At 42.7% G+C, this 27273-nt stretch overlaps 1 protein-coding gene and 1 pseudogene across 2 annotated transcripts in view; one reads left to right on the top strand and one right to left on the bottom strand.

Moving 5' to 3' along the window:
• Positions 1–27273, bottom strand: part of Cyfip1 (cytoplasmic FMR1 interacting protein 1) — an 88713-nt gene that overhangs the window by 18972 nt on the left and 42468 nt on the right. The window contains exons 10-21 of one of the 2 annotated variants that reach the window (XM_087556682.1): positions 23402–23493; positions 22228–22345; positions 17716–17838; positions 16824–16949; positions 12675–12841; positions 11032–11179; positions 9896–10043; positions 7860–8016; positions 7397–7493; positions 3371–3447; positions 3154–3262; positions 682–801 (exon numbers count right to left, since the gene is read on the bottom strand). In XM_087556682.1, coding sequence (XP_087412808.1) covers positions 682–801; positions 3154–3262; positions 3371–3447; positions 7397–7493; positions 7860–8016; positions 9896–10043; positions 11032–11179; positions 12675–12841; positions 16824–16949; positions 17716–17838; positions 22228–22345; positions 23402–23493 — 1482 coding nt within the window. 2 annotated transcript variants of the gene reach the window in all.
• Prdx3-ps1 (peroxiredoxin 3, pseudogene 1) lies at positions 4027–4926 on the top strand (annotated as a pseudogene).

The raw sequence follows: 27273 nt of genomic DNA, 5'->3' as shown, positions 1-27273 counted from the left end.
ACATATCCACTACTGCCCTCAAATCACCACCTACCTTGGGCAAAGGCAATTTGGACAAATCACTACTTAATATTACTACCTGTCAATGTACCATCTAAGTCCTAAGTCTTATCCACTACCACTTGTATATAATCCAACTGGTGATGGCCACTTTGGGTCAGTTTTCCCAAGTAATAAATTCCTATAGACAAACCTAAGTAACACACTCCCTGACTTACAATGGAAATATTTCATGATAAAGCAACTGTAAGCAGATATATCAGTAGATGGTGAGTGAATTTACTATACTTTAATCTTTGCAATATTATCATTACTTAGGCCAGTGTTATCTTCAACATGCTCAGAACACCTACATTAGCCTATAGTTGGGGAAAATCATCTCCCACAAACTTTTATAATAAAATATATATAACCACTTCCTTTCAATCCTTTCAATTTCATCTTTCTCTGAAATGGAGTTTGTAGATTTTTATCTTTGTCCTCAGTAGGTGTAACTTACTTAAGATCAGGATTACTTTCTCTTTTAAGTTAATATAAATTACAAATATTAAGAGTAGGTAACATGGTACTTGACATAGTCGAAGATCCATCAGTTCCCATCTCTTATTGTTTATTCAAGAACTGACCTACTATTAGTTCAACTTATCAATAGAAAGGGAAAAAAATAGTTCTAGTACTTACGACTACTGATGTTAAATCTTCACTTTCAAATCGTCCAATTGCCAGTTCTAGAGATTTGTACATGGCTGCTGAAACACGCTGTGTAATCAGACGATTGAGATCGATGGATCTCCCAAGCAGCTAGAGGAAGAGAAAGGCCAAGGGATATCAAGGTAAAGAATCAACATAAGACCTGGTGAATGCATCAGTAGGGACAGGCACTTATAGCCAAGTCTGACGTCCTCAGTTCAATCCTTGGGACCCAAATAAGAGAATAAAATAAAAGACACATGAAAGTTGTCCTCTGATCTATGCACACACTCCACAAAGACCTCACTAAATACAAATATTGTTAAGTAAACAAAGATCTTAAAAACAACAAAAACAAACAAGCAGCAACATAAAACACCCAAGATACCTATATCAAAAGAAAATACAGTTGGGGATTTAGCTCAGTGGTAGAGCGCTTGCCTAGCAGGAGCAAGGCCCTAGCAAGGCCCTGGGTTCGGTCCCCAGCTCCGAAAAAAAAAAAAAAAAAAAAAAAAAAAAAAAAAAAAGAAAATACAAAAAAAAGTATATTTGTGCATGTACGTGAGAATATAGGTGCGTATTCACTCACATGCATACACATAAGCAATGCTAAAGCTGGTACCCAAGTCTACATAGATGCTGGACAAAGACTCTACCATTGAGCTGGATCCTCAAGCCAAGTGATATCAAGAGTACTACTGTATTTGAAGTTTAAAATGTAACAAAACATTAGTACATTACTATTATGACCTGTTTTCATTACTATTTTCTTTAGGACCTGGGCCTGTTCTAGAAGCCAATCAGGGTTCAGAGAGCTGCAATTTCACCCTTGCAGTTAAGGTTGTCTAATATAAAATATAACCTTCTTCTACGGGGTACAAGTATAAACCTATAATTTCAGGCTAAGGTGAGAAGCCCAGTAGGGTAAGCTGAGCCTGGGCACATAGGAAGCTGTTTGTCAGGATTGTCCAAGTGACTCCCAAAACATCCCAAGCAATTACTTGAAGTTTCCTAAAGAGGGAAACACCCAAAAGTCCTACCTAACATTCACTTATAAACCACAACATGGCATAATAACCCTAAGGGTACAATAGTGGCACACATACCTTGGTGGTAAACAATAGATAACTAATTGTACTTAAGACCCACCCAACGAGAGGTAAATTATGCTGGGTACTGGAAACCTAGGGAACTACCCAGAGCTAGTGAAGTCATGGATCTTAAAGGAGAACCTACAACTGCCAGTTTAATAAGCCAATATATTCCCTAACTAAATTCTAAATATGACCACAGATAAGTGGCGTTCTTACACCTTACCAAGAAAACTTCTCAGGGCTGGAGAGATGGCTCAGTGGTTAAAGAGCACTGTCTTTCTTCCAGAGGTCCTGAGTTCAATTCCTAGCAACCACATGCTGGCTCAAAACCATGTGTAATGGGATCTGATGCCCTCTTCTGGTATGTAAATGTACATGCAGAGAGGGCACTCATATTCATAAAATAAATAAATGAATCTTTAAAAAAAGAGAGAAAACTTCTCTTTGCAACAGACAAGAAACCATCACAGAAAAACAGAACCAACGAGAACACAGAGTTATGGAGCCTAGTCCCAACTGATAAATCTATAACACGATTCCTGAACATGAGGGTCAAGAATCATTGTGGAAGAGTAATCATAATGATTGTTATGAGCCAAAAGAACAGGGAGTTTGCTGTGAGGCTGTGTCTCCTATAAATGTCAGAGAACATACCCACAAAAAATCTCACCAACATGGCTGCCTAAATGTGACCTGTGACCTGAACAGGGATGACACAAATAGACAAGCTAACATGGATAAGGGCAAAGGTCATGAGGCCTGACCCCTACAAACTAAGAAATGCTGAGAATGGAAGAAATAGTCTTCCCAGGGAAGAGCACACGAATTGGTTATCTAGTATCAAATGGTCAGCCCTGAAAAATACAAAATTTAAAGAAAAAGGAAATGAATTTGAATTTGAAAGAGCAAAGGGAGCGCTATCAGGGAGGCTTTGGAGAGAGGACATGGAAGAGGGAATTGACGAAAGTATATTATGATCTGTGGTAGTTTGAATGATAATGCCCCCCATAGGTTCACATACTTGAATTCTTGGTTCCCAGTTGGTGCAATTGTTTGGGAAGGACTGGGTATGACTTTGTTAGAAGAAGTGTATCAGTGGGGGAAGGCTCTGAGGTGAGGTGTTTCTTCTCTATGTAGCAATAGAAAAGTCTTTAAGATATAATCTCAAAAAAAAAAAAAAAAAAAAAAAAAAAAAAAGACTAGCCTGGGCAATCCTGAGATCTCAGAAAGGAAGTGGGTACGGAAGGAAAACCACAAAACACATTAACACTTTGTTACGACAGTCACATGCCACAATACCTGTAAGAGTGGTCAGCTCTAAGGCAAGCCCGTCATTTCCAAGACACTTTAGTAGAGTCACTTAGCTCACCTGCACGTGCCTTTGCTTCAACAACGTCTCATAGCGGTTAGACGGTGGGAGGTGAATCGTGGCTCCCTGATTTTTGCATTCTGATCGTAACCGTTTGTCAAGAAGCAAACTGGTGCAGAAGAGAGGCAGGATATTTGTCATACATTGTTAATTTTAATAGAAATATCAGACCAAATCACCCAAGATTCTGCATGGGAATCGCAAATCATACACTTACCTTCCTGCCATAACCTTGTAATATGCAAATATCTGGTCTGCCAGTTTATAAACAAATTGGTCAAAACACAGATTCACCTGGCAAAAAGCAAAACACGTTAGATCTCAACTCCTGAAACCAACATCAAATAACAACTCAAGAACAAATGTTTCTGCTTTTTCCTCGCCTGCTTATTTTGTTGTTGCTTTAAGCAAGCATTGATTCATTATGTGGTGCACGCTAACTCTGAACTCAAGTCCTCTAGGCTCAGCTTTTTGGATCCTGGGATTACAGGCATTACGTGCCACTATTCCTAGCTTCAAACTCTTGAGTCAACACAAGCTTAGGTTCTCGGTTTGGTTTTGTTTTTTTGAGACAGGATTTCTCTGTGTAGCCCTGGCTGTCTTGGAACTTGCTCTGTCGACCAAGGCTGGCCTCAAACTCAGAGATCCACTTGTTTCTGCCTCTCAAGTGCTGGGATTACAGGCGTGTACTGCCACTGTTTGGCTGAGGCTCTTATTAGAAAAGAAAGTAGAGATGATCTTACTGTCAACAGAGCATATAAAGTGCACTGTGACCCGGGATGACCGCCATGCCAGCATAGAAAATTAGATTGGAACACTACTGAGAAAAGTCCAGGCAGGGTGGCACATTTCTGTCATCATAGCTATAAAGCTATGATCCTCTTAAGCACCTATAAAGCTGAAGAGGATCAGAAGTTCAAAACTGAAGTGATGATGTTCAAAGTACATTATATACTTGAGAAAATTATCCTTGTAAAGTCCTGCATAACCTGCACCGACTATCTCAATAAAACCGATCAGACACTGAAGGTGGAGGCTGCTGCAGGAAGGCTGCTCTTTCCTTGGTTGCTCAGGATATGAGTGCTATTTCCAGAGGTATTTCTGCTTTCCAATTCTTAGGCCTGTTGCTTCTAGAAGAACCTGCTTGACAGACATCTGCCTCTGCCCAAGCAAAGTCTGACTTTACCATCAGTTGCTGATTCCACACCCCAGCTGTCACACAGCATGTGCCCTGTTTTAAGGGTACCATGGTTGTCAATGGAGAGCTCAAAGAGCTGAATCTTGAAGATTTTAATGGGAAATATTTGATGTCTTTTTTCCAGCCTTTGGATTTCACATTTATATGTTCTACCGAAATCCTTGCTTTCAGTGGCAAAGCCAGTGACTTTCATGACTGTCAAGTAGTTTCAGTTGATTTCCACTTTAGCCATCTTGCCCAAAGAAGGATAGTGGATCAATACCCAAAGGAAGAATGGTGGTCTAGGCCAAATGAATATCATGCTGTTGCCAAATCTAACTAAGCAAATAGGCTGAGCTGCAGGGTACTGCTGAAGGTGTTAGTACTGCATTTAGAGGCCTCTTCATTATTGACCCTGATGGGGTCATCAAGCACTTGAGTATCAACCATCTCCTGGTAGGAGCATCGTGGAATAAACACTCAGTTGGTGAAGGCATTCCAGTTTGTAGAAATCCATGGAGAAGTCTGTCTGGACAGGGATACCAGAATCCCATACGATCAAGCCAAGTCCAACACTCCAAAGAATCCATCAGTAGCTCATCCCATGTTTGGTGTTCAATAGTAGCTTCTCATGCCTGAAAAGTGCCACACCTTGAATCCTTTCAATGCCCTGAGGGTTATTTAGGGATGGTGAAACTGCATCATGTCTATGACTATAAGTACTGCTCCATAGGCTCTTGTTTTATAAGGCAGGCTCAGGCTCTCTATAGGTAACTAGCTGTTTCCACTGCTGTCCTTACTAAGGCCTTCTTCATGGCTAACCAGTTCCCACAGAATGCTTGGTGTCCCATTTCTTAGATTGTAACTTCAAAGGATAAATAGTTTTCTCCTTAGCCTACCTTGAACCTTGGTCTACAATGAAGTAGCATACAAGCCCCAGCATAGCAAGAATCTGACTAAGGTCCTAAAGTTTCCTCTTAAATTTCTGTGATCAAACTGAATTTTCCCATCATTTTTTTATTGTATTCATTATCTCATGGTGTCCCTGTGTATTCTGAGGTATTTACAAGGTATAATCAATCATGAAAGGCTTTGTCTAATCCAGTGGTTGCATTCTTAAAACACCATAATCATTTTTCCTTCAAGTGGGAATGCAAAGTATAGTATAAAAATAAACAATAAAATATTTGCATTTCTAACATAAAAAACAAACCAACAAAACCAAAAACTGATTATATTAGAGAGAAAGAGAGAGAGAGGGAGGGAGGGAGAGAGAGAGAGAAGAAGAAGGAGGAAGGAGAGGAGGAGGAAGAGGAAGAAGAGGAGGGAGGAGGAGGATGAGGCAGCCGCAGCAGCAGCAGCAGCCAATCAAATGGTGATGCATGCCTTTAATGCCAGAACCTGGGAGGCAGACAGGTCTTCAAGTTCAAGGCCAGCCTGGTCTACATAGGGAGTTTCAGGACTTCCAAGACTACATAGAGAAACCATCTCTCAAAAAACAGATACAAAGACAAACAAAAAAAAGGAAGAATAAAGAAGTCTACAGCTAGCCCAGGCTACATAGTGATCTAAGAACAGTTGGTGTTCTATAAGATCCTGCCTCAAAACAACAGCAAATAACAAGATAAAAAAAATCTTACAGAGGGAGCATAACACGCTTGTCTTCTTAAATTCAAAAGAGTAAGAAAAAGTCCCTCCATCTGCTCAGTGGACAGTAATGAGCATCATGACTAAACTCAAAATAACGTTTTAGTAGCCATTGTCTGAGAGGGCATCCCATGTCCTTCCTGAAGCTAAGATAGGTCACTTGACGTGAGGTTGTCAAAAAACCACCCTGGAAGCAATAACCTCAGATGCAGAGAGGGTTAGCACCATTGCTCAGATTCACAAGTAGAATGCATATCTTCAGAGGCAGAGAGACCCAGAACTGCAGACAGAACCAGGAGGGCAAGCCTGTGTCCAGCCATCCTGCCTTGCCTGAGAATCATGATGTCGTCCCTGAAGAAAGACTGAAATGTCTGTGAGGAGGAGGGGCTGCCCAGACACAGAAAATGATCTCTTGAGGTTGAGCTCTCTTACACCTTATGCTAAAGAGCAAGAGATATTCCCTCAGTGGTGCGTGTGTGCTAACCTGACACTGTTACTTGTGAGAATGTGTACTGGCTGGTTTTGTGTGTCAACTTGACACAATCTGGAATTATTATCATGGAGAAAAGAGCCTCAGTTGAGGAAATGCCTCCATGAGATCCAGCTCTAAGGCATTTTTTTCAACTAGTGATCAAGTAGGGAGGCCCCTTGTGGGCAGTACATCCCTGGGCTGGTGGTCTTGGGTTCTGTAAGAAAGCAAGCTGAGCAAGCCAGGGGAAGCAAGCCAGTAAGTAACATCCCTCCATGGCCTCTGCATCAGCTCCTGCTTCCTGACCTGCTTGAGTTCCAGTCCTGACTTCCTTTGGCGATGAACAGCAACGTGAATGTGTAAGCTGAATAAACCCTTTCCTCCCCAACTTGCTTCTTGGTCATGACGTTTGTGCAGGAATAGAAACCCTGACTAAGACAGAATGTGTCCTTAAGAAGTCACATTCAGGTATGATGGCTACTCCCAGTACTCAGAAAGTTGAAGCAGGAAGTCTATGGATTGCCTGGGCTACAGAAAATGGGTGGGGTGGGGGTTTGGGGGGGCTACACACAAGAGTGCACCCGACAATTAGAAAAAAAAAGTGTGTGTACCAAGAAGTCCAGCAAAGGACTGTTTTATTACCTCTAAATTTTAAAAACCCAATGACATTTTCTTTTAAAAAGGGTTGGTTCAGTGAATCAAGCACCCACCTAACAAAAACGGAAAGTGATACAGAAACTGTTTACTGTTTAGTGGAAAAGCAGAGCCTACCATTTTCCAATGTATAAACAGAAGAAGTCAGAAGGACTTACACCAAAAAGTATATTTTACCACAAAAGTACATGTCACCATTTAAACCATTCTGCATTTAAAGAAAGTTTAATTCTTTGAAAACTCAGAAAAAAAGTTTAAAAGGTATTTAATAAAAGAAACTAAACGTGGTCCCTTACCTCTGCTTCAATTTCATCATAGAGAAACTGCTTGTTGAACTTGGTGAGCGCATAGTGAGCACTGTCATTGTACAGGTCCAAGGAGTAGAGGACGTACCTGCAGAGGGGGATACCAGTCACTTCCCAGCCAGCTAAGCCAATGACTTGTGGGGCTCACAGCTGCCTACTTTGGAGAAATTTAACTGTCAAATAAAGAAAACCAATTTCTTACTTCCCATGGTAAATGGTGTTCTGTCCAAAGCTGAATGATATTATAAGTCTACTACATATCATGAGAGTAGGGAAAACCAGGTGCCTTCTCCTGTATGAAGGACACACAAAAACTTCCCAAAGGTTGTAGTTTAAAGAGTGCTAGCAATATCAGTACTCAGTATTTCTTTTTCTATTTTAATCCTGAATGAATGTGTGAGGGTACATGCATGTGAGTGCCAAGGCCTCAGAGGTAGACCCGTAGGACACTCACTCCATCATTGATGCCTCCTTGGTCTCTAGGATGTGGTCAGTCAGAATCCAGGGCATAGACATCTCAATGGGGAACTGGATCCTCCTGCCCATGGTCAGCTCCAGGAAGAACTCTCGGAACCACAGCTGGGAAAGGTCACAGCACTGCTGCAGTGTTTCTTGAAGGGTTCAAATGACACCAGGTTATTGTTCACGAACAGGAAGTGATTCAATACAGGGGAAACAAGAGGTGTTGCACACAGGATGTGACTCCTCGATGCTTAGCTCCCAGCCATGCAGCATGGATGCAAGCAGGAAGGGGTCACTAGACATTTCACATGAGGGACAAGACAAACATGGGTGTGCTATAAGTACAGGTGAGGACCCTACACCTTCCGAGCAGCTAGTGCTGTCCTGCCCTCAGGGACCTCAGGAGCCCTTGTTGGCAGGAACAGGGGCTGGCAACCTTTTGAAAAGGAGATGTGAAACTAGGACCACAGGTTTAACATCCCTAATCTGAAAACCAGAAATCTGAAATGCTCTGAAATCCCGAAATGCTGACGTGCGATGTGACGTCCTGAGTGAAACATTGCATAGCCCATCTCACGTAATGGGCTGAAATCCAAATGCACACACAGAGTATGATATGGTAATGCAGTGTCTTAGTGACGGGGTCACACTCTGAGGCAGTGTGGCAACAGTGTGCTCGGGTGCGGACACAGATGGAGATGAGTGTAATGGCACTAGGCAGCATCTGCACGTCACAGAAATGCAGTTATGCAACATGACTCGTCAATCCTCATGACTGTGTGTGAGGTGTATAGACATCAGTGTATTAGACTTGCATCCCATCCCCCAAATTTGTCATTATACATAGTGAACCACACCCCTCCCCCAAGACTCATAATCTGAAGCATTTCTGGTCCCAACTATTTCAGATGAGGGATACTCAACCTGGATTTCCCGTTATGTAGGAAAAGGTTATGTGCACATTCGGGAATGGTTTATCCAATACAAAACTAGAAATGGAATTAAACAATCAAGATTTGTTTTATGTTCTCGGAGCTAACAACAGCAGTGCTACTATTTACTTCATGACCTGTAATACCCCAGGCAAGGCATGACCTCCTGCTCTAAGCAGAAGACATGAATAGCTGGATGAGGCCACAGGCAGACACAGAGGGTAGAAAGCATCCACCAGTGCCAGGTCAAAGTGGCTGGGTATTACCGAAATGGTGGCTAGTCTGTCTCAGAGCACTGTTGCTACCTGGGCAGTGGAACCAGAGGGGCCATGTCTTCTACGTCTCAATGCCTGGATTGTGATCCAGGTAAGAGGTTCCATTTCCATGTTTTGTGATTCTGATTTTGTGTTCACATAACAGGGGCAACCAAAGCCCTACTGTCCTTGTCCTGTTAAGGGCTATGTCCTACAGAGGCCATGACAGAGGCCAGGGATGTCAAGGGACTTGGGAGTGGATCTCCAGGATGTCTGGCCACCACCACAAAGGTTAGGACGTGGCACCATGTGGGTGCATGAAGAGATGGGCAGGAGAATGGTGAGGTAGGCAGAAGCGTCCCAGGTGGTGTTAGCAGGGTTAGAGCATGCCAGGCCGGATATTCTGGTCAGCACTGTCTCTTACCACTGAAATTTATCAAGTGAGTGTAGAAGAATGATTCTCGATGAAATTTTTCTATGTCCAATATGGTGGGCCCCTCAAGGCTACTTCTCAAGGTTTTCTTGGAACCACTTTTGTCTGCAATGAGGGACTCTAGCATAGTTCTCACCATGTAAAGCTGTATTATCCAAGGAGATATTTGTAGGGAAAAAAATATAAATGGTACATTAGTTACATCAAATGGGAAAATCTATAGAAGAAGAACTGCTCCACTACACGCTGACTAAGTCCCACGCCCACAATCAGCCTGACATAGACAGGCTGTCCAGAGGGCCTGGGTATCCACATAGCCAAGATGCTGCCTTTTAGGATGAGCTATGTGTAGAGGAGCAGCTCACCTCCGTGCCATAAGCATCAACAAGAAAAACAAACAATGTCTTACCACCAAAGGTTAAAAGAGGTGGATAGGTGTACGACTGCCTCAGAAACGCGTTTACCACATGCAAGAGCCTTTCCATGCCCAGAGACTTGAGCTGCCTCAGCAGCTCGGCAGAGCTCAAGGACTCAGCCATAGTGCGCACCAGGTAGAGCTAGACACAGACAGACAGGGAAGGAGAAGCGGGAGAGAGCCGTTAGTCACACGATGCACAGGTCTGAGTGGGGGGACACAGGGACAGGCAAATGGAATGGAAGAACGGAGGGCAGTGATATGCCTCACACAGACCCCAAGAATGGCCAAGAGCCTTCCTCCTGATCTTCAAGAGGTTCTACATAGACCCAGCCATGTGCTTTGCTGGTACCTTCCTACAGGAGTGATAGAGATTATGAGGCCTCTGAGAGAGACGTGTAAGAAGGACAGGTCCCAAAGCAGAGGGGCATATAAACCAAGTATGAGTCAGTGAGAAGCACCTCAAGGAAGGCCTACGTGCGTCGGAAGAGAAAGCAGCAACGCTGGCTTCAGACCAGGACACGTGAAAGCAACAGTTCCTTTTTAGGGAACACTCGATTTATAGAGTCGACGTGAAAATTACAGTCATACATTTAAACACTGAGAGGGAAACACAGACGTGCTGGCACATGCCCGCAATGCTAGGAGGCCGAAACAGAGGACTGCTGAGTTTGAAGCTAACCCTGAGCTATGTAGAGTGAGTACCAGGCCAGCCGAGGCTGTAAGACCCTGTCTTTAAAAATACAAAAGTGGTGCTGAGCGTAGGGGAGCATCCAATAACCCAGCACTCAGGAGGTGGAGGCAGAGCTGGAGGCTAGCCTAGGATACATGAGACCCTGTCTCCACAAAACAAAAAAGGAAACAGCACAAATAGGAAAAAATGTAGGCATCTATTTCACAGACAGAGGTAGAAATGGCATTAGATGACTTCTGCAGTTAAATGAACCAACCAGATACTCACAGGACTATCTCAGGTAAGGTTTCAAATTGAGTTGGACAGGGTATAGGAGAAGAGAAGAAAAGCCTCAGGCAGAAGAGGAGGGCCCCGAGCAGATCCAGCAACCACTATTTCAACCCTGTCCCATCCTCCCCCACCCTTAGCCCAGTTCTAGGATAAAGATGATGAGAACCTGTGTGCTGGAGGGTCCTACAGCACGGCGTGGCACCTTGATGTCAAAGCCGCTCTTAGGGTCCTTCTCTCCCCGCAGAGCTGGGTCGTTAAAGGGTTCATGCCCAGTCTCCCAGTCACACACAGTCTTCCTGATGGCCTGTAGGACACTGAACACCGCCATTGAGTCATCAGACACAGATTTCTACCATCACAGCGTCTCCTCACCCAACGAACACAAAAGTAAGAAGGAATAATCCCTCCCTCTGGTTGAGGCAGCAAGCTAAGAGTCTCGCTCATGCCAAAGCTCACAAGAGCAGGGTGCACTCTTTAAAGCTACTACTGTCCCTGGAAGACTTAGCTGTCGTTTGCACCAATTGGCCAGGTTTAACTTCCTGAACACAAGCCAGGTGGCCAAGTCAGGGCAGGGAAAACAGAACTCTCACCCAGACAGCAGAGCTCCCCCTGGCCGTGGCCAATCGTTCTGTGTGAGGAACGGGAAGTCATCACACAACTCAGGGGACATGGGCCTTAACTCACTGGAGATGTAACCTCACGGCTAATGGACTATAGTAATGAAGCACTACCCAAGGACTGGAGACATCTCATGTTGACTCTGACCACCTCTTGCGGGAAGTTCTCGATAAAACCCAGAGTATGGTGTGCATTCTATAGACTGTCTGGCTAGTGGAACAGGTCTTTCATCAAGGGCAAGTACTTCTCTATCTAATATGCCTCCAACAAAAGTGTCTTAACTGAAAGGTTGGAACAAGGAGGATTTCGAACTTCACATCTGTTTGGGGCTGGGAATATTTGAATATAAGTAAATTTTCTCAGGGGACAAGACACAAGTTAAATAGGAAAATAATTTTTATATATAAATTATACATATATCTAGATGGCCATTTTATATACATTTAAATAATTTTGTGTATAAAATTATCTAATAAGATGCAATTTTCTACTGTGTCATCACAGTGTCATTACAAAGTTTTGGGTTTATAAGATCCAGCAGTAGAATATGTCTAGCATATGCAAAGATTTAAGCTGATCCTTAACACTACATACATGTAAATGTACATACATATAAGAACTCTCTCTCTCTCTGTCTGTCTGTCTGTCTGTCTGTCTCTCTCAGACTTTTGGAGCATTACAATGTACACACAGTATAGGATTTTGTTTACACTGCAAGCCAATATCAACACTATACATTCCTAAACTCTAGTAGGTTTCATTCACACATTTCTTTAGAAGTCAACGTATATAAAAACTCACATTTAAAACTCTCAAGGTCTCTTAAGTTTTACCATATCTAGGTCATTTTTGCCAGACTTGTAGGAAAGTCTAAAAGAAACCTGCCAGAAATGATATGTCTGGGTGAGAGAGAAGAATGTGGGGCCTCATATCCCTGAATACCTAGTGCCTGTAATCATCTCTCAATCCTAGGTTGCCAAACTCCTTAATTTCAGTAGTAAACTAATTACTGTTGCTCAGGATATTAATTGGACTCACTACATTTTATACAGATGTAATCATCAAAAAATATGACTAGGAGTTAAGGATAAATGTACTGAGCCTACTTATGAAAATGTGACACTCCATGTGTCTGAACTTAGGCTCCATCCATTGCTTTGGGGCTGGGAGGGAGGGCTGTGGAAGGCTGACCTCTGGATGACATTCTTTTTCTTCTTGATGGCCTGTCGCAGTGGTTCCCTGAGGGTCACCTGGGAGAAGTCCTGAAGTGCAGCATAAACTGTGTGTCTGATGGCGTGATTGAACACACTCTCCATCCTGCCCATCAGCACCTGCAGGCCTTTGATCATGGCAATCACCTGTAAGGACACAGCTTTCAGTGGCTGCACAGGGACAGGGGACAGTCCTTCATTGCCTGGGAAGTCTCTTTCTCACTCACAGATCTTTCCTTGATTTCCCTCCTTTCTACTACAAAGCTACCTTGTCCCACTGTCATCTTCCGCAAAGCAGAAGACCCGGTGTGCTCGGTGCCTGCCTGGAACTGAACTCACCTCATCTCCCCATGAGTACCCTGAGGGCACCTGGACATCTGACTCAAGGACACCCTGCCCATCTCGTCCATCCTTGACGGACTTCAAATGCAGAAATAAACGTTCAAAACGAAAATATGGAAGTACTCAGAAAATAAAAAAATGTTGCAAGAGTTTGCATATTAAATCACACTTGTTAAACAACAGTGAAACATTGACTTAAGCATGTGGAAAAGACCTAGGAAAAAAAATGAAGCCAACTTCTTGAATTCTGACTTTGTGGTAGGTGTCACTACACAGCTCCCCTAAGTCACATGTAGGGTTTCCATGTGTTCATGATGGAGAACTATTATTTTTAAGATTTATTTATTTAGGAGTGCTCTATTTGCATGTATGCCTGCATGACAGAAGAAGGCATCAGATTCCATTACAGATGGTTGTGATCCACCATGGGAATTGAACTCAGGACCTCTGGAAAAGCAAGAAAGTCAGTGCTCTTAAACCCCGAGCCATCTCTCCAACACCCACTAGAAAACTATTTGATGAATTTATATTGTTTTTCTGTTTAAAACAGAAGAAACGTTTACTTTTAAAAAGTGCACAGGATAGAGGTTAGAGACACGGCTCAAGAGTTAAGAGCACTGAATGCTTTTCCAGAGAACCTGTGTTCAATTCCCAGCACTCATATAGTGACTCAGAATCATCTGTAACTCCAGTTCTAAGTCCAATGCTCTCTTCTGGCCTCCCTGGGCAACAGACACACAAGTGGTGCACAGATATGCATGCAGGCAAAGCACCCATACACATAAAATAAGTAAAATAAATCAAAGGGCACATGGGAACTATATCTGAATAAAAATGAAAGCACTATATACTTTGACTCAAAGAAGCAGAAGAAGGCTGAAAGGTGAAGTCAAGCTATGAATATGAACATTAGAAATGCACGGATTGAAGGTGATAGTCATGCAACGGTTATCATGATTTTACAGAAAGAATAGCAAAGTATACCACTAAAAGTATATGGGGAGGAATATTTACTTGTGTGCTTGTGTTTCAATCTTTATGAACAACACAGAAAAAAAATAATAGAACAGCAGAGAAATCCAAAGAGTGATCAACAAAGACAAAAGTTGCTTAGTAAACAATAAATACTGGCCAGCGGGACTGGCAAAAGAAAAAGAAATAAGATATAGATGATCAGATTGAGAATAAAAAGGTAGATATTACTATAGGCGATATCAGAAAACTTGAGTAAGCACAGAAGCCAAGACAATAAAAGGGAGCAAGAGGCAGAGGGAGGAGCCCCAGAAAGAGGAAATGTGAAAAAGAGGAGGTGGGGGTGGGGCAAGATGGAAGATACTTTAACTTGGGAGGAGGAGAGCCTTACAGAGGGATAGATTAAAACTAGGGATTAATAACAGTAAGGATGCCTGCAAGAAGTCAAATCACTTTATGTCACTTTACGTTTCCATGAAATGTAATGGGAAACCATATGGTATATACATCTGTATGCTTCTAACACTCACACATACACACACACACACACACACACACACACACACACACACACACACCCCCCACAAATAACAACAAAATAATAGGAATTAATAATCACTGGTCACTGATATCTTTCAATATCAATGGTCTCAACTCCTCGATAAAAACAAATAGAATGGATGTAAAAACAGAATGCCTTCTGCATTCAAGAAACACACCCCAAAATCAAGGACAGACATTATTTCAGGGGAAAGGGTTGGAAAAAGATGTTCCAAGCAAATGGGCCTAAGAAGCAAGCTAGTATGGTCATTTTAGTAAGTAACGAAACAGACTTCAAACCAGAACTCATCAAAAGAGAGAGGGGAGGACACTACATCCATCAAAGGAGAAATCCACGAAGATGAAGTGTTAATTCTTAGCATCTATGCTCCAAACACAGGGGCACCCAAGTTTCTAAAAGTAACAGTACTCCAGCTTAAATCACACACTGACCCTCACACACTTGGTAAGTGGGAGACTTCAACAGTCTAACCTACAGGTCATCCAGATGAACACTAAACAGAAATGCTGGAGATAACTGATGTTATAAACCAAATGAATCTAACAGATATTTACAGAACACTTTACCTAAACACAAAACAATATACCTTCTATTCTGCACCTCTATTAATGGAATACATAAACTAAATTCTTACATGGACAAGCTATTGATTTTCAATGATCAACAAGGTGCCAAAACAGTTCAGTGGGGAACAATTACCTTTCCATTAAACACTGGGACAACTGGACATTCACATGCCAAATAATAAAGTCGGGCTCCTTTAGAGTAAGAGGTTAGTGTAACAAGCTTGGGATGATCATACCCTTGTGTATTAAGAAAGGATTGTGGCTAGCGAGATGGCTCAGTAGTTAAGAGCACATGGAGATCCTTTAGAGGACCTGCATTTCCAGTTGTCATGTCAAATGCTCTCGACCACCTGTAACTGTGGCTACAAGGGAATCAATCCGAAGGCCTCTTCTGAGCACATAGAGAACCCCCCTACACACACATTTGACATTCACTCATACAGATATACGCACAGAAATAAAAATGTAATGATGATAAATCTTCAAAAAAGGAAGGTCTACCTATTGGTCACTAAGCTAATGAGGTATCTTATAATTTATGAGCAAATATCCTAAGCCGATCATTAGGTAACGTAATCTAGGACTAACGATAAAGAGAACACAGAATAAGTGAGATGAGTTGGTGAAAGAAATGTAATGGTAGTTTAACAGGAATACCTAGAAAAGGAACTAAAGAACTCTTACGATTCAATAATAAATCAATTTACAAAACAGTAGAAGATTCTGAACTTCTCCAAAGAATATATACAAATAGCCAGTGAGGACAAAAAGAAAGAAAAGACAAAAAAAAAAAAAAAAAAATCAAGCTAACACACAATTTGTGGGTTTTGTGATTCTATAAGTAGAAAACTACCCCACACAACAAACAAACAAATAACAAAAGAAACAAAAAAAAAATCTATGAATACTATAACTAATGAGCTTACACATATTGGTAGATAGAAAGTATATTTAAAATTTACATTTTAAATAGTTATTTGGAAACACTAAAATTACATCACCTTAAAGTTAATACCTGGAAGTAAAACAAACAATTCTAGAATTTTCAGAGATATATGATAGTCATTAAAGAAAAGCCAAACAAATGAAGAGATATATGACATACGAAAGAAGGAAAGAAAGGAAGAAAGAAAGAAAGGAAGAAAGAAAGGAGACAGAGATGTACTATTAGAAGTTCATCAATTATCTCTATAATGACCTAGTAAGTTAGATATATTCTGATGGGGAACTCCAACATATTTCACTGAGATATAAAGGGCTTATTCTAAAATGATTGTGATGGGCCAGTGAGATGACTAAGTGGATCAAAGTGCTTTTTGTGCAGACCTAATGAACCTAAGTTCAATCCCAAAACATGGCAAAAATGAGAATTTCCATGTACATGTGGTGGTACGCGCACGCACGCACGCACGCACGCACGCACGCACGCACATGCATAATAAATAAATAAAACTAGAATTAAGAAACTGTTCTCCACTCACAAGCTTCCACAGAGAGGCTGGCTATCTACATCTGACAGGTTGCCAACACATACCTGAGCAACGAATAGCCACTCCCTAACAGACACAGTGGGTGCCCACTGTGCAAGCAACAGCATCAAATGACAAGACGTCTGCCCATGCTTTCCCTTTGCCTTTGGAAGGCAACGCTATCAGCCACACAGGGGACAGGAAGCAGAGATTCTCACCTCCACCAGAGCAAACTTCTCCTCAGTGGTGTAGTTGTAACGCGTGGCACGTTCATACTCCTCAGCATTGTCTGGGCAGTCCTTGTTGGAGTACTTGTCTGTTGGATGTACAAGTTTCCAGGAATACTGATGCAGTCAAAAGAAAGAAAGAAAGATATTCCACACCAAGAGCAAAACACTTGATTTTGAACAGACAATAATAGTATGGCTGAGTCCACCAAGAAGTGAGCCTTTAAAATAAAATCAATCTCTGTCTCTCTGTCTCTCTGTCTCTTTGTCTCTCTCTCTCTCTCTCTCTCTCTCTCTCTCTCTCTCTCTCTCACACACACTCACACACACACACACACACACACACACACACACCTCAAAAAATAGCAACCACTCAGTCATAATAAGTCAAGCTTAAGAATTAACCCAGGCAAAATGTCCAAACTATTGTATGCTGAACAAGCAAAACTTTACCAACTTGTTGGCATTTAAAACAAAACTTTGCCTTTTAAACTGCTATGTACTCTGCCAATTACATAATGTTTATCTGCCTAAAATAAACTTTTAAAAGGAAAATGTATACAATTTAGAGTTGTGTTTATTCTACTTAACCTTAAAGATGCTAATGGTTGCAAGTGCAAAGAGTGAAACGCTGGTCAAAAGAGAAGACTGAGACCTGGCGAGATGGACACTTGCCACCGAGCCTAACGGCCAGATTTGGATTACTGGTAAATGATCTTGCCATTGCAAGTTGTCCGCCAACCCCCATAGCTTTATTTATATCTGAAAATGTAAAACCCTTAATATGACATTGCCAAGGTCTGGAGTAAAAGCACTTCTAAGCAACTAGGAGTGACTGCATAGTCACTCCAACGTCCACACACGTGACGAATGCTGTGCCTACCACTTCCATCACATGCGCGCTCCACTGCGACAGAAGCTGCAGGCCCTGCAGCGCCAGGTCAAAGAGCTTCCGGTACTCAGCATCTGTCTTCTGGGCCTCCTGCCGGCCAGACCCTGTGACTACCTAGGACACAGAGGCAAAGGCATTAAGAGAACCCACCCAGCTTCCCTCATTGCTATGGCTAGCCCTCCAGAAGAACTCCTGGATTCTCTCAGGAGACCTATCAACATTCATGAGTGTGGAGAGCTCACTGGAGGACCTGCTCCTCACCTCGAGTGTGTAAGCAGTTAATGGCTGTTGGGTTCAGTTGTATGTAACTATCTGTAAACTGTCCATGTTACTACAAGTAGCCCAGTTAACCTCATTAGTTCATGAGACTAGACTTGGATAGAACTGTCTCTACGACAAAACTATGGTTTGCCATCAGTGCACTACCTGGAATCCATTCATCTCCCCCAGGAAAGTTCACGTAGCATCCAGAAATCCTACTCTAGAAATCGATTTTGAAGTTGCATAAACCAAACAAAACAAAACCAAAAATGAGCAGAGTCTGAACATACTCCCCTTTCTGCTCCATAGCTAAAACTGACGTGAACTCACTGCTGATCCATCTACATCTGCTTTCTCAGTGCTGGGGTTACAAGTAGGTACCACTTTCAGTTTTGGTCAATGTTTTGTTTTAACTATGGTGCTAGAGATGGACCTCACACATGCTGGATGCTCTCTTGTCAGCTATGAGCTCAGTCCTGTGAACAGACCTTTGTACAAAAGAGATGTACAACTGCCCAGTGAGCACATGAAAAGATACTCAACAATACTAGTCAGGGGATAGCTTAAGTCCAAACCTGCTGAGAGCTGACTGTGGCTGTCCAAGTCGCATCACAATGTTAGAAACTGTTTTGTCAGGATGTGCCTTGCCCTAAGAAACTTCATTTTGCAAGCAGCATTTGCCTCTGGACTCAGATACTTGGTGGGCACATAACTCTGTAGAGCCATGCTCATATAGATACGTAACTACACCATGGGGTAGCCTGCTCAGACCTGTCACCTGACCATCCAGTATGTGTGTCAAGAGATGGACAGAAAGCCCAAGCATCCCAGGGCTTCACTCAGTTCCGTCCCCATTGTTACCACAGCCGACTCATCTGTCCCTCCACATCTGTCTATCTGCTGCTTCTTTATCAATCTGGACTTTCCTGTCCTCTGCTTCTGCATCCTCCATGGTCCTGAATCTTGCTTCTACAGCTTCACCCAACCCTCAGGCTCAGTGCAAACCTGTGGTCCACCAGGACAAACTGCAGAACTGCCTCTAGGTCATTGTCTGAGTCCACAGTGAGCCCTTTGCATTTCTATCGGCCATAGGCTTGCCTCCAGTCAAGCTTCCTTTCTTGGAACTACTTGAACTTGGCTGCAGCCTCCTTTATCCTCCATGGTTACCACTGTAACCTACATTGATACATACATGTATATTGACATACAATGACTATGTGATTTTTGTAATGTGTGACCTGGGAGTTAATGTTAGCAAACTAAGATCCAAATAAAAGGACTTCTTTTTGCCTCAGCTCTCAAGGGCTTTAGAACTTCAAACCAAAATGCTTTTAATGAATGCCAGCACTTGGGAGGCAAAGGCAGATGGATCTCTGTGGGTTTGAGGCCAGCCTGGTCTACAGGGCGATCAGAATTAAGTTCCTGGACAGCCAATGCTACACTGAGAAACTCTTGTCTCGAAAAACAAAAACAAGAACAAACAAAAAAACTTTCAAAGAAGCCAGCAATTTGAGAATGTATCGTTATTCAGTAAATTCTAACACTGAATAAAGACGCATGCATGTTCTTGTAAGCTCCGGACGTAACACACTCAAAGCTAAACCACAACCAGAAACCACTTCAGACTCACCACAAGTCAGGGTCAAAAATAGAAAGACGGGTGTGGTGGTGCATGCAGGAATCACAACACTCACTGGGCTAAGGGTTCATGGTTACCCACAAACAAAACCCTTACCATCTTCTTGTAAAGAGACTAAGGTGGCAGTGCAAGCCACCTGGGAACAGCTTTAGTCCCAGCACTAAGGAGGCAAAGACAGGTGGATCTCTGTGAGCTTGAGGCCAGCCTGGTCTAGGACAGCCAGGACTACACAGAGAAGCCCTGTCTCAAAAGACCAAAGGGAAGCAGGGCAAAAACCTATCACAGACTCTAGGGACAAGACAGGTAACGAATGCTGCTGCAAAATGCATTTAACTGGAGATCTCGATTCTTCCAGATGTTCATACTGTTTAAGAGTTTCCTATTAACTCATTCTACAAGCACAGCCTGAAGTCCCGTGGAGCTGGAATCCACTATTATTTCTACACCACAGGCTGGACTAGCTGCAGGAATAGTTGTCTGGGGGGTACTCTTAACTGGGGAACTACCCCACTTAGATAGGTATATCCTGGGAACAGCAGACAACCTGAGACATTTGGAGAAGCAGGCTTCTACTAGTGTTTCAAATCTTACAATATGCCCAGAAAGCAGAGGTGTTCTCCACTTGTGTTAACCATCTTCCTATAAATCTGGAGAACCAACTGGTCCTCAAAACCAGACTAAGACTGACATTCCTCCTAGTTGATCTCACATAAATACAAGGTATGACTGCACTGTGACCTTCACATCACTGCCTGCTCACTGCCATCACTGCCTGCTCACTGCCATCACTGCCTGCACTGCCATCACTGCCTGCTCAGTGACATCACTGCCTGCTCACTGCCATCACTGCCTGCTCACTGCCATCACTGCCTGCACTGTCATCACTGCCTGCTCACTGCCATCACTGCCTGCTCACTGCCATCACTGCCTGCTCACTGCCATCACTGCCTGCACTGTCATCACTGCCTGCTCACTGCCATCACTGCCTGCTCACTGCCATCACTGCCTGCTCACTGCAAACACTGCCTGCTCACTGCCATCACTGCCTGCTCACTGCCATCACTGCCTGCTCACTGCAAACACTGCCTGCTCACTGCCATCACTGCCTGCTCACTGCCATCACTGCCTGCTCACTGCCATCACTGCCTTCTCACTGCCATCACTGCCTGCTCACTGACATCACTGCCTGCTCACTGACATCACTGCCTGCACTGACATCACTGCCTGCTCAGTGACATCACTGCCTGCTCACTGACACCAGAAGTAGCTTCCATGCTCCTCCTGGCTAGATCCTCCCAAAGGCTATAACACTCTTGCTTATGCCACACGCCTAGTAGCCATGTTGGATAGGTAAAATAAAGTGAGTGTCAAAAATAAATAAATAAATAAATAAATAAATAAATAAATAAATAGTCATGGCAACCTGACTACAGAGTGGTAAGAAATTAATTATAAAGACCCCATTTCTGTGGGACCTCTCTTCCTAACTCAACTCTAGGTCCAAACTTCCCAGACAGCACCTACTAAGGAACGAGGAGTTAAACATCTCTGACAGCCTAATAAAGGTACCACAGATGGACAATAAAGGTCATAACCGTCCCCCTTGGTGCTCAGCTTCCTAAGGATGCTGAAGATGAAGACCTGGCAGGGAGATAAAGGCCCGACAGGTGTTTTATCCACCAGTAGAGCCCCTACAAGCAGACCAGTCCAACAAGTTCGAGGCTAGAGCAGACACATTTAGCCAAAGTTATGGCTGTATCACCTTCCCTTTATGTAAAATGACCAGCCCGAAATAGGGGAAGAAGATTGCTCCCATTCCAGGACCCCGAGACCCCTTCTGAGTCCACCCTTTGCCTTTCAGGGAATCTTTCTGTGTGCCTTGCTGATGTGTATGCTCATTTATTATGGAAGTGTTTTGCACTGGCTGACTTTGTCTGATGCTACCTGTCTATTGGGCTTGATTTTTCCTGACTTTTAATTCTTTAACTGGCAGAGAAAATGAACCCAATCCAGATCCACAGAGGCTATCCCTGTACCGACATAGAGGCTCCGGTTACTTCAGGCCTTGGGACTGATATCCTTTCTACACATGACAAGGCCCATACACCAAATGACAACTCCTTTCCCCTGATAGTCTCCCTCTCCCTCCAGTTCCTATGGTTCCATCCTGTCCTTAGTTTTTCTTTTAGTTTCTTTTTCCTTGTCTTTTTCCCCCTCTCCTGACCCTACCCCTTCCCCCCTTCCTCCCTCTCATTCACAATCCCCTATACACTGGGGCTTATGCTTAACAGTCTTATATGCGCTAGGCAAGTGTTCTACTGATTCCAGTCCTCCCAATACAAACCTGTATTTTATACATCCAAGCAGATACAGACAAGGCTAACTGCACTGATCCATCAATTCTGAGGGGTCTGTTTTTAAGTATTAGGTTTGGGTTTGGGGGAACCTTCCCTTATTTAGTTTTGGTCATTTTAAAAAAATTAACTTTTTTAAATCTGAAATTTTTCAAAACAGTTAATGAAAATATTTGCGTGCAAAAGAATAAAATCAACCCTTGAGTGTCTCTGTGGCTCTGCGGGCCGAACAGAGCCATGGGTGTGTACCTCGCTATTGCTGTAGCGTGCCAGCTCAGAAATGAAACGCATGTGGTCCTCACGGATCTGGATCATCTGCTCACAGATGTTGTACTGTGGGCTGCTGCTCGAGGACGTACAGGTCCACCTGTGCATGGAGAGAAAGCCCTGTATGACCGGAGGCACCAGCACAGTGCCTAGATACAGCATTAGCAGCAGCAGGGGAAGGCACTGTGGCGCTAGGAGCATTCGACAAGTTTTACGTTTACAAAACAGTTGTTAGAGGAATACTTGACAGAAACCATCTGGGGCCTATAAAACCTGAAGTATGTTACTACATAGCTTTCACTAGGAGAGGTTGGCTGGCTCCCTGAAGGAGAAATACAATGCTTAAATCACATTTAAGTGGAAATACAGGCTGGTTACTGGTATGAGCGTCCAACAAATCAGTAAAAACACCTGAGAAACTCAATGGGCTATCAAAACATGCAGTTAGATCGTATGCATATAGTAAGCTGTAACGGTAAGCTACAGAACCTTGACAGCTCAGACTATTCTCCGCATAGAGACAGAGTCTGTGCTTCAGGACCTGGGGACCACAGTGTCTGCCACATCTGTTACAGTCATCACACACACACACACACACACACACACACACACACACACACACACACACAAAAGCCTTTTTTTTTTTTTTTTTGTAAAAACCATTTCCATTAAAAAAACATTTAAGATCAGTCTCAGTTCAAGGGACCTTACAAACACAGGCCTGAACTGGTTTAGCTCTCAGGTGACAATTTTGTAAACTGTTAATATGCATGAATAGCCCCTGCTCCTCTCCAGGGTTGATTGACAAGCGTGTTTCACCACATCTCTGGGTCCAGAAAAGTATTTTTATATTCTCAATTAGCACTATATAATAGAAATCGTTACAATAATAAAAATATTTTAAGTCATTGCTACCCAACATGCTTATCACTGGCCACTGAACATTCAAACTGTGGTTTGCTTTACTAAAGAAATTAAAATGTTTGCCGCTTTTATCAATGAATTTAAACGTAAACAGCCACAATTGGCAATGGCTACCATATGGGACATTTGCTCCCACACTTGTGAAAGTGTCAAAGTAACTACTTTAGATAATAAATGCGTGTATGGAGGTGCCCAGGGAGTCGTGCAAGCTCTAGGGAGCAGCTCTTCCTACCGGGACTTATTCTCCTCATAGTGTGCGCTGGTCTTGATGTATCTTGCCAGTTCTATCTGCATATCTCCAAAGAGTGGAACCACCTGCAGCTGCTGTATTCACAAAGGAAAAGGAAGAATGTCACAAAGTACATCCAGTCACCAAATGAACAATCATGAGGAACATAACTAATGCTATTAGAGTTGAGCACAGTTGTAAAACATTCAATATACAGATATCAACTTTGAAGAGAACAAAATACAATTTAAGAAACAGCACATGTATATGTTTAAAGACTTAACTTACCGTGGTGCTATAGCCACAGCTGCATTTCTGTATATTTGTAACAAACACTTGGGAGATAAAAATTTATAGACAAACAGTATACAACAGAGCTACACACTCATGAACGAAAGTTGTGTTAGATGTCAAAGCAAAAATTCTACCCTTAAAAAATCCTAGAGAAAACTCTCAATGAATGGAATATGATGTTCATGTATTAGAAGGCCCAATATTTATTTACGTATTTATTTATTGTTATATAAATGGATTATATGATTGTTCCATGGTATGGTTAAGGGGAAGGTTTTTGTTGTAGATGAGAGAGAGAGAGAGACAGTGAGAGACAGAGACAGAGAGACAGAGAGACAGAGACAGAGAGACAGAGAGAGGGAATAGGCAGAGGCATCTGGAAGAATCCAGAGCAGAAAGAGAAAGAAGTAGACTGAACATGGCCAGCAGACTGTGGGCTATCTGCAAAAGAGGGACGAATAGCAGTGGATAGGGAGCAGAGAAAAGAGTGAGAAGTAGCAGCAGAGAGGACACAGAGAAGGGGAGGGCAAAGCAGGAGCTCACACATATCAAAACCAGTGGAGTTATAAGGAGTATGAGTAGCTGGGGGGCCCCAGAGCTGGAGGGGAGGTGAGAAGAGCCCGGAGGCCAGCATGGGCTTTGAATTGTAACAGGTACGTGAATAGGGAAAGAGCCTGCAGGCCAGCATGGGCTTTAGCATGCTGACAGGAACCACAGCTCGACACATTTCCCTTCTGCCTTTTGGAATTTGGGAAATGGAGTTTCCTTTGGACCTGATAGTTTTCGTTAAGTTTCTTCTTTGTTTTTATTGCTGGGAATCAAATTCCAGGATCATGTATAAATCAAGTGTAAGCACTTCTACTCCAGGCTATACTCCCAGGCCCCACCAATATTTATGGAATCCCAATCGATATTTCAGTAGGAAAATGCTTTTGTTTGTAAACCAGCAAACCAATTCTAAAATGTATGTTGAAAAACATGCACACATACACACCCACAACCTTTAAAGGGTCTCTCTCAACATCTGAACATCAAGGATCTCTCCCACTCCCCCACCCCCCACCCCGTCTCTCTCATATCCCCACTTCAAGATAGCCTTTCATTCTTGTTCCTCCCCCAATAATCCTCTTGCATTAGACCTGTCATGTGGCATGATCTTTACAGCATACCTTGGCCTGGACCCACAAAGGTACCCTTTGCTGCCTAATCCTAATAGTATCTAAGATTATCGTAAAGAATAAAACTGGAAGAGACAAATGCACCTGGAAGAATTAACTGTGGCCCCTCAACAAGGAAGGACGCCAGGATACAAGACAGAGACCCAGGTCAGACTTACAGACTAATTTATGAGCTGGAGAGACTGGGGAGTGATGGAGACATAAATGTCTCAGTAACAAATAAGCAGGGTAAACTGAATAACCATCGTAGGAAAAAAATCCCAAGAATGTCAACTCTCACCCCCGCCCCAACACACACACACACACACACACACACACACACACACACACACACACACACACACACACAAATAAATATGGAGCTATTTCCAGAGAGGGCTTATAGATCTAGATGCAAAAGGAAACAGTGCTTCTTCACAAAGGTAACTTAGAAGACAATTTTTGGGGTGCCTTAAAGTGTATACGAAAGGAAAGACCGGCTATCAAGGACATAATAAAATCAAGAACTTCTGTTGATTGAATGACACCACAAAGCGAGTGAAGGGTAAGGGGCTGAGAACAAAGCTCTCACAGATCAATGACAGAGCCAAATGCTTAGCCTGGATGGGACCTTGGGTTCAGTCCCCCAGCAGCAAAAGGAAACAAAGGACCTGGATAAATGCAAGAGAAAGGGGAGATGAAGCCTAAGGGCATAAAGTTTCGGCACTGGAGCAGGATCTAAGGCTGACAACACTAACAATCTTACATGGCTTGAATTCACTACCAGAATACATTTAAAGGCTCTCTGCATGAAAAGTAAGTATGAACTCAGTTGGTTCACAGCGGATACATGTATTAAGACATCACATTATACACCATAAATATAAACTGGATTTACTGGTCAACTGGCTTTTTAAAGCTGAGGGGGAGAGTTGAGACACAAAACGGGGGTGCACTATTGCAGGGCCGGGTTGGGTGGGAGGCATCCCTGCAGATTTCACCCCAAGCAGGGCAACTGCAAAGAAGTGAGTGAATGAAAACTCGGTTACAGCCAGACTTGGTCAGCCAGACTTGGTCAGCCAGACCGGATCAAAACTTCAGAGTCTGATCCTCTGGTTTAATTTCTTTTACACATTTAAACATAGTCAAACCTTAGGGAAAGTCTCCATGTGCAATTCCCATAACAAAGTTTCAGAGACAGCTGCACTGAGAGTTCCTTGTAAAGTAACAAAGTAACCTGTGACCTTTACGGGAAGAATAAGTTCTAGTGGCTGATAAACAGAGCTCAGGGTAAGGCTTAAGGATGAATGATTTATAATAAGCAAAAGCATATATTCTATTGGTGGGACATTTTTCATAAGTGTGGGTTCTAGGCACTGAGAGACAAGGCTCAGGATTAGGGCCTCAACAATGCCCAGGATTGGGGGATTCAGGAGGCTGGCTCCACAGAACAGCAAAAGATCACCAGACTGTCAGACAACATTCACTCTACCCTCTTCCAGGTAAAAAAGCATCATTTCCTTCCTTCCCTTGAAGAAATAAAAAGTCATCATGTTTAACAATTCTACTTCTTCTAATACTTCCTACACTGCAAGTATTCTTAAAACATATATCCAATAAAAGACTACAACATACAGACAACTACAAATCAATAGAAAAAGAGCAGAAAGGAAACACACAAAGGCTAATAATATAAAAAGCACCAGGCTCTTTTAGGAAATAGCAGCCAATAAGAACACAGTGCGGTTGACGTCCAGTGAGCATACGCTAGCTTTAGTCCCTGAGCTCATTTCCCCAGAACCCATGGAGGGCATACGTGGATCTCTAAAGCTCAACGGCTGGCCAATCTGGGGAAATCAATAAGCTCTAGGTTCAGGGAGAGGCCCTATCTCAAAATGTAAGTTAGAGAGACAGATGGAAACATCTGACATCACCCATGTATATCTACATGCACACACCTACTTCAACATGTACATATCCCACACATGTATACACACAAACAAAAGAAACACATGCTACACAGACATACATGCAGGCAAATTATCCATACACATAACATAATGGTAAGTCATAAAGAGGACAAATTAATGACTTCACGATGTAAGCCAAAATTTTGGAAAACCAAGAAATAAAAAAAAAAAACAAACAAAACCTATCTCAAACCACCTAAACAGCAAGAATTAGTAAAAATCAGAGAAGTTAATGAAATAGAAACAAGGGAAACAATACAAAGAATCAACAAACCTCTGTGCTGGTTCTGTAAGATAAACAAGATCACCAGTCCTTTATCCAACTAATCAGAAGAATGAATGCAAATTAAAGAACCACCAGTGAATAGAAAGCATATGACAAACATCAAAGAAATTCAGAATTTTAATGGAACTCTTTAGACACCTGTACTCCACTACAATAATGTAAAAGTCA

The sequence above is a fragment of the Rattus norvegicus genome, chromosome 1 (assembly GCF_021556685.1).
Source record: "Rattus norvegicus strain SHRSP/BbbUtx chromosome 1, alternate assembly SHRSP_T2T, whole genome shotgun sequence".
Taxonomy (NCBI): domain Eukaryota; kingdom Metazoa; phylum Chordata; class Mammalia; order Rodentia; family Muridae; genus Rattus; species Rattus norvegicus.
Note: the sequence above shows the minus strand (reverse complement) of the source record. Positions and strands in the feature narration are given on the sequence as shown.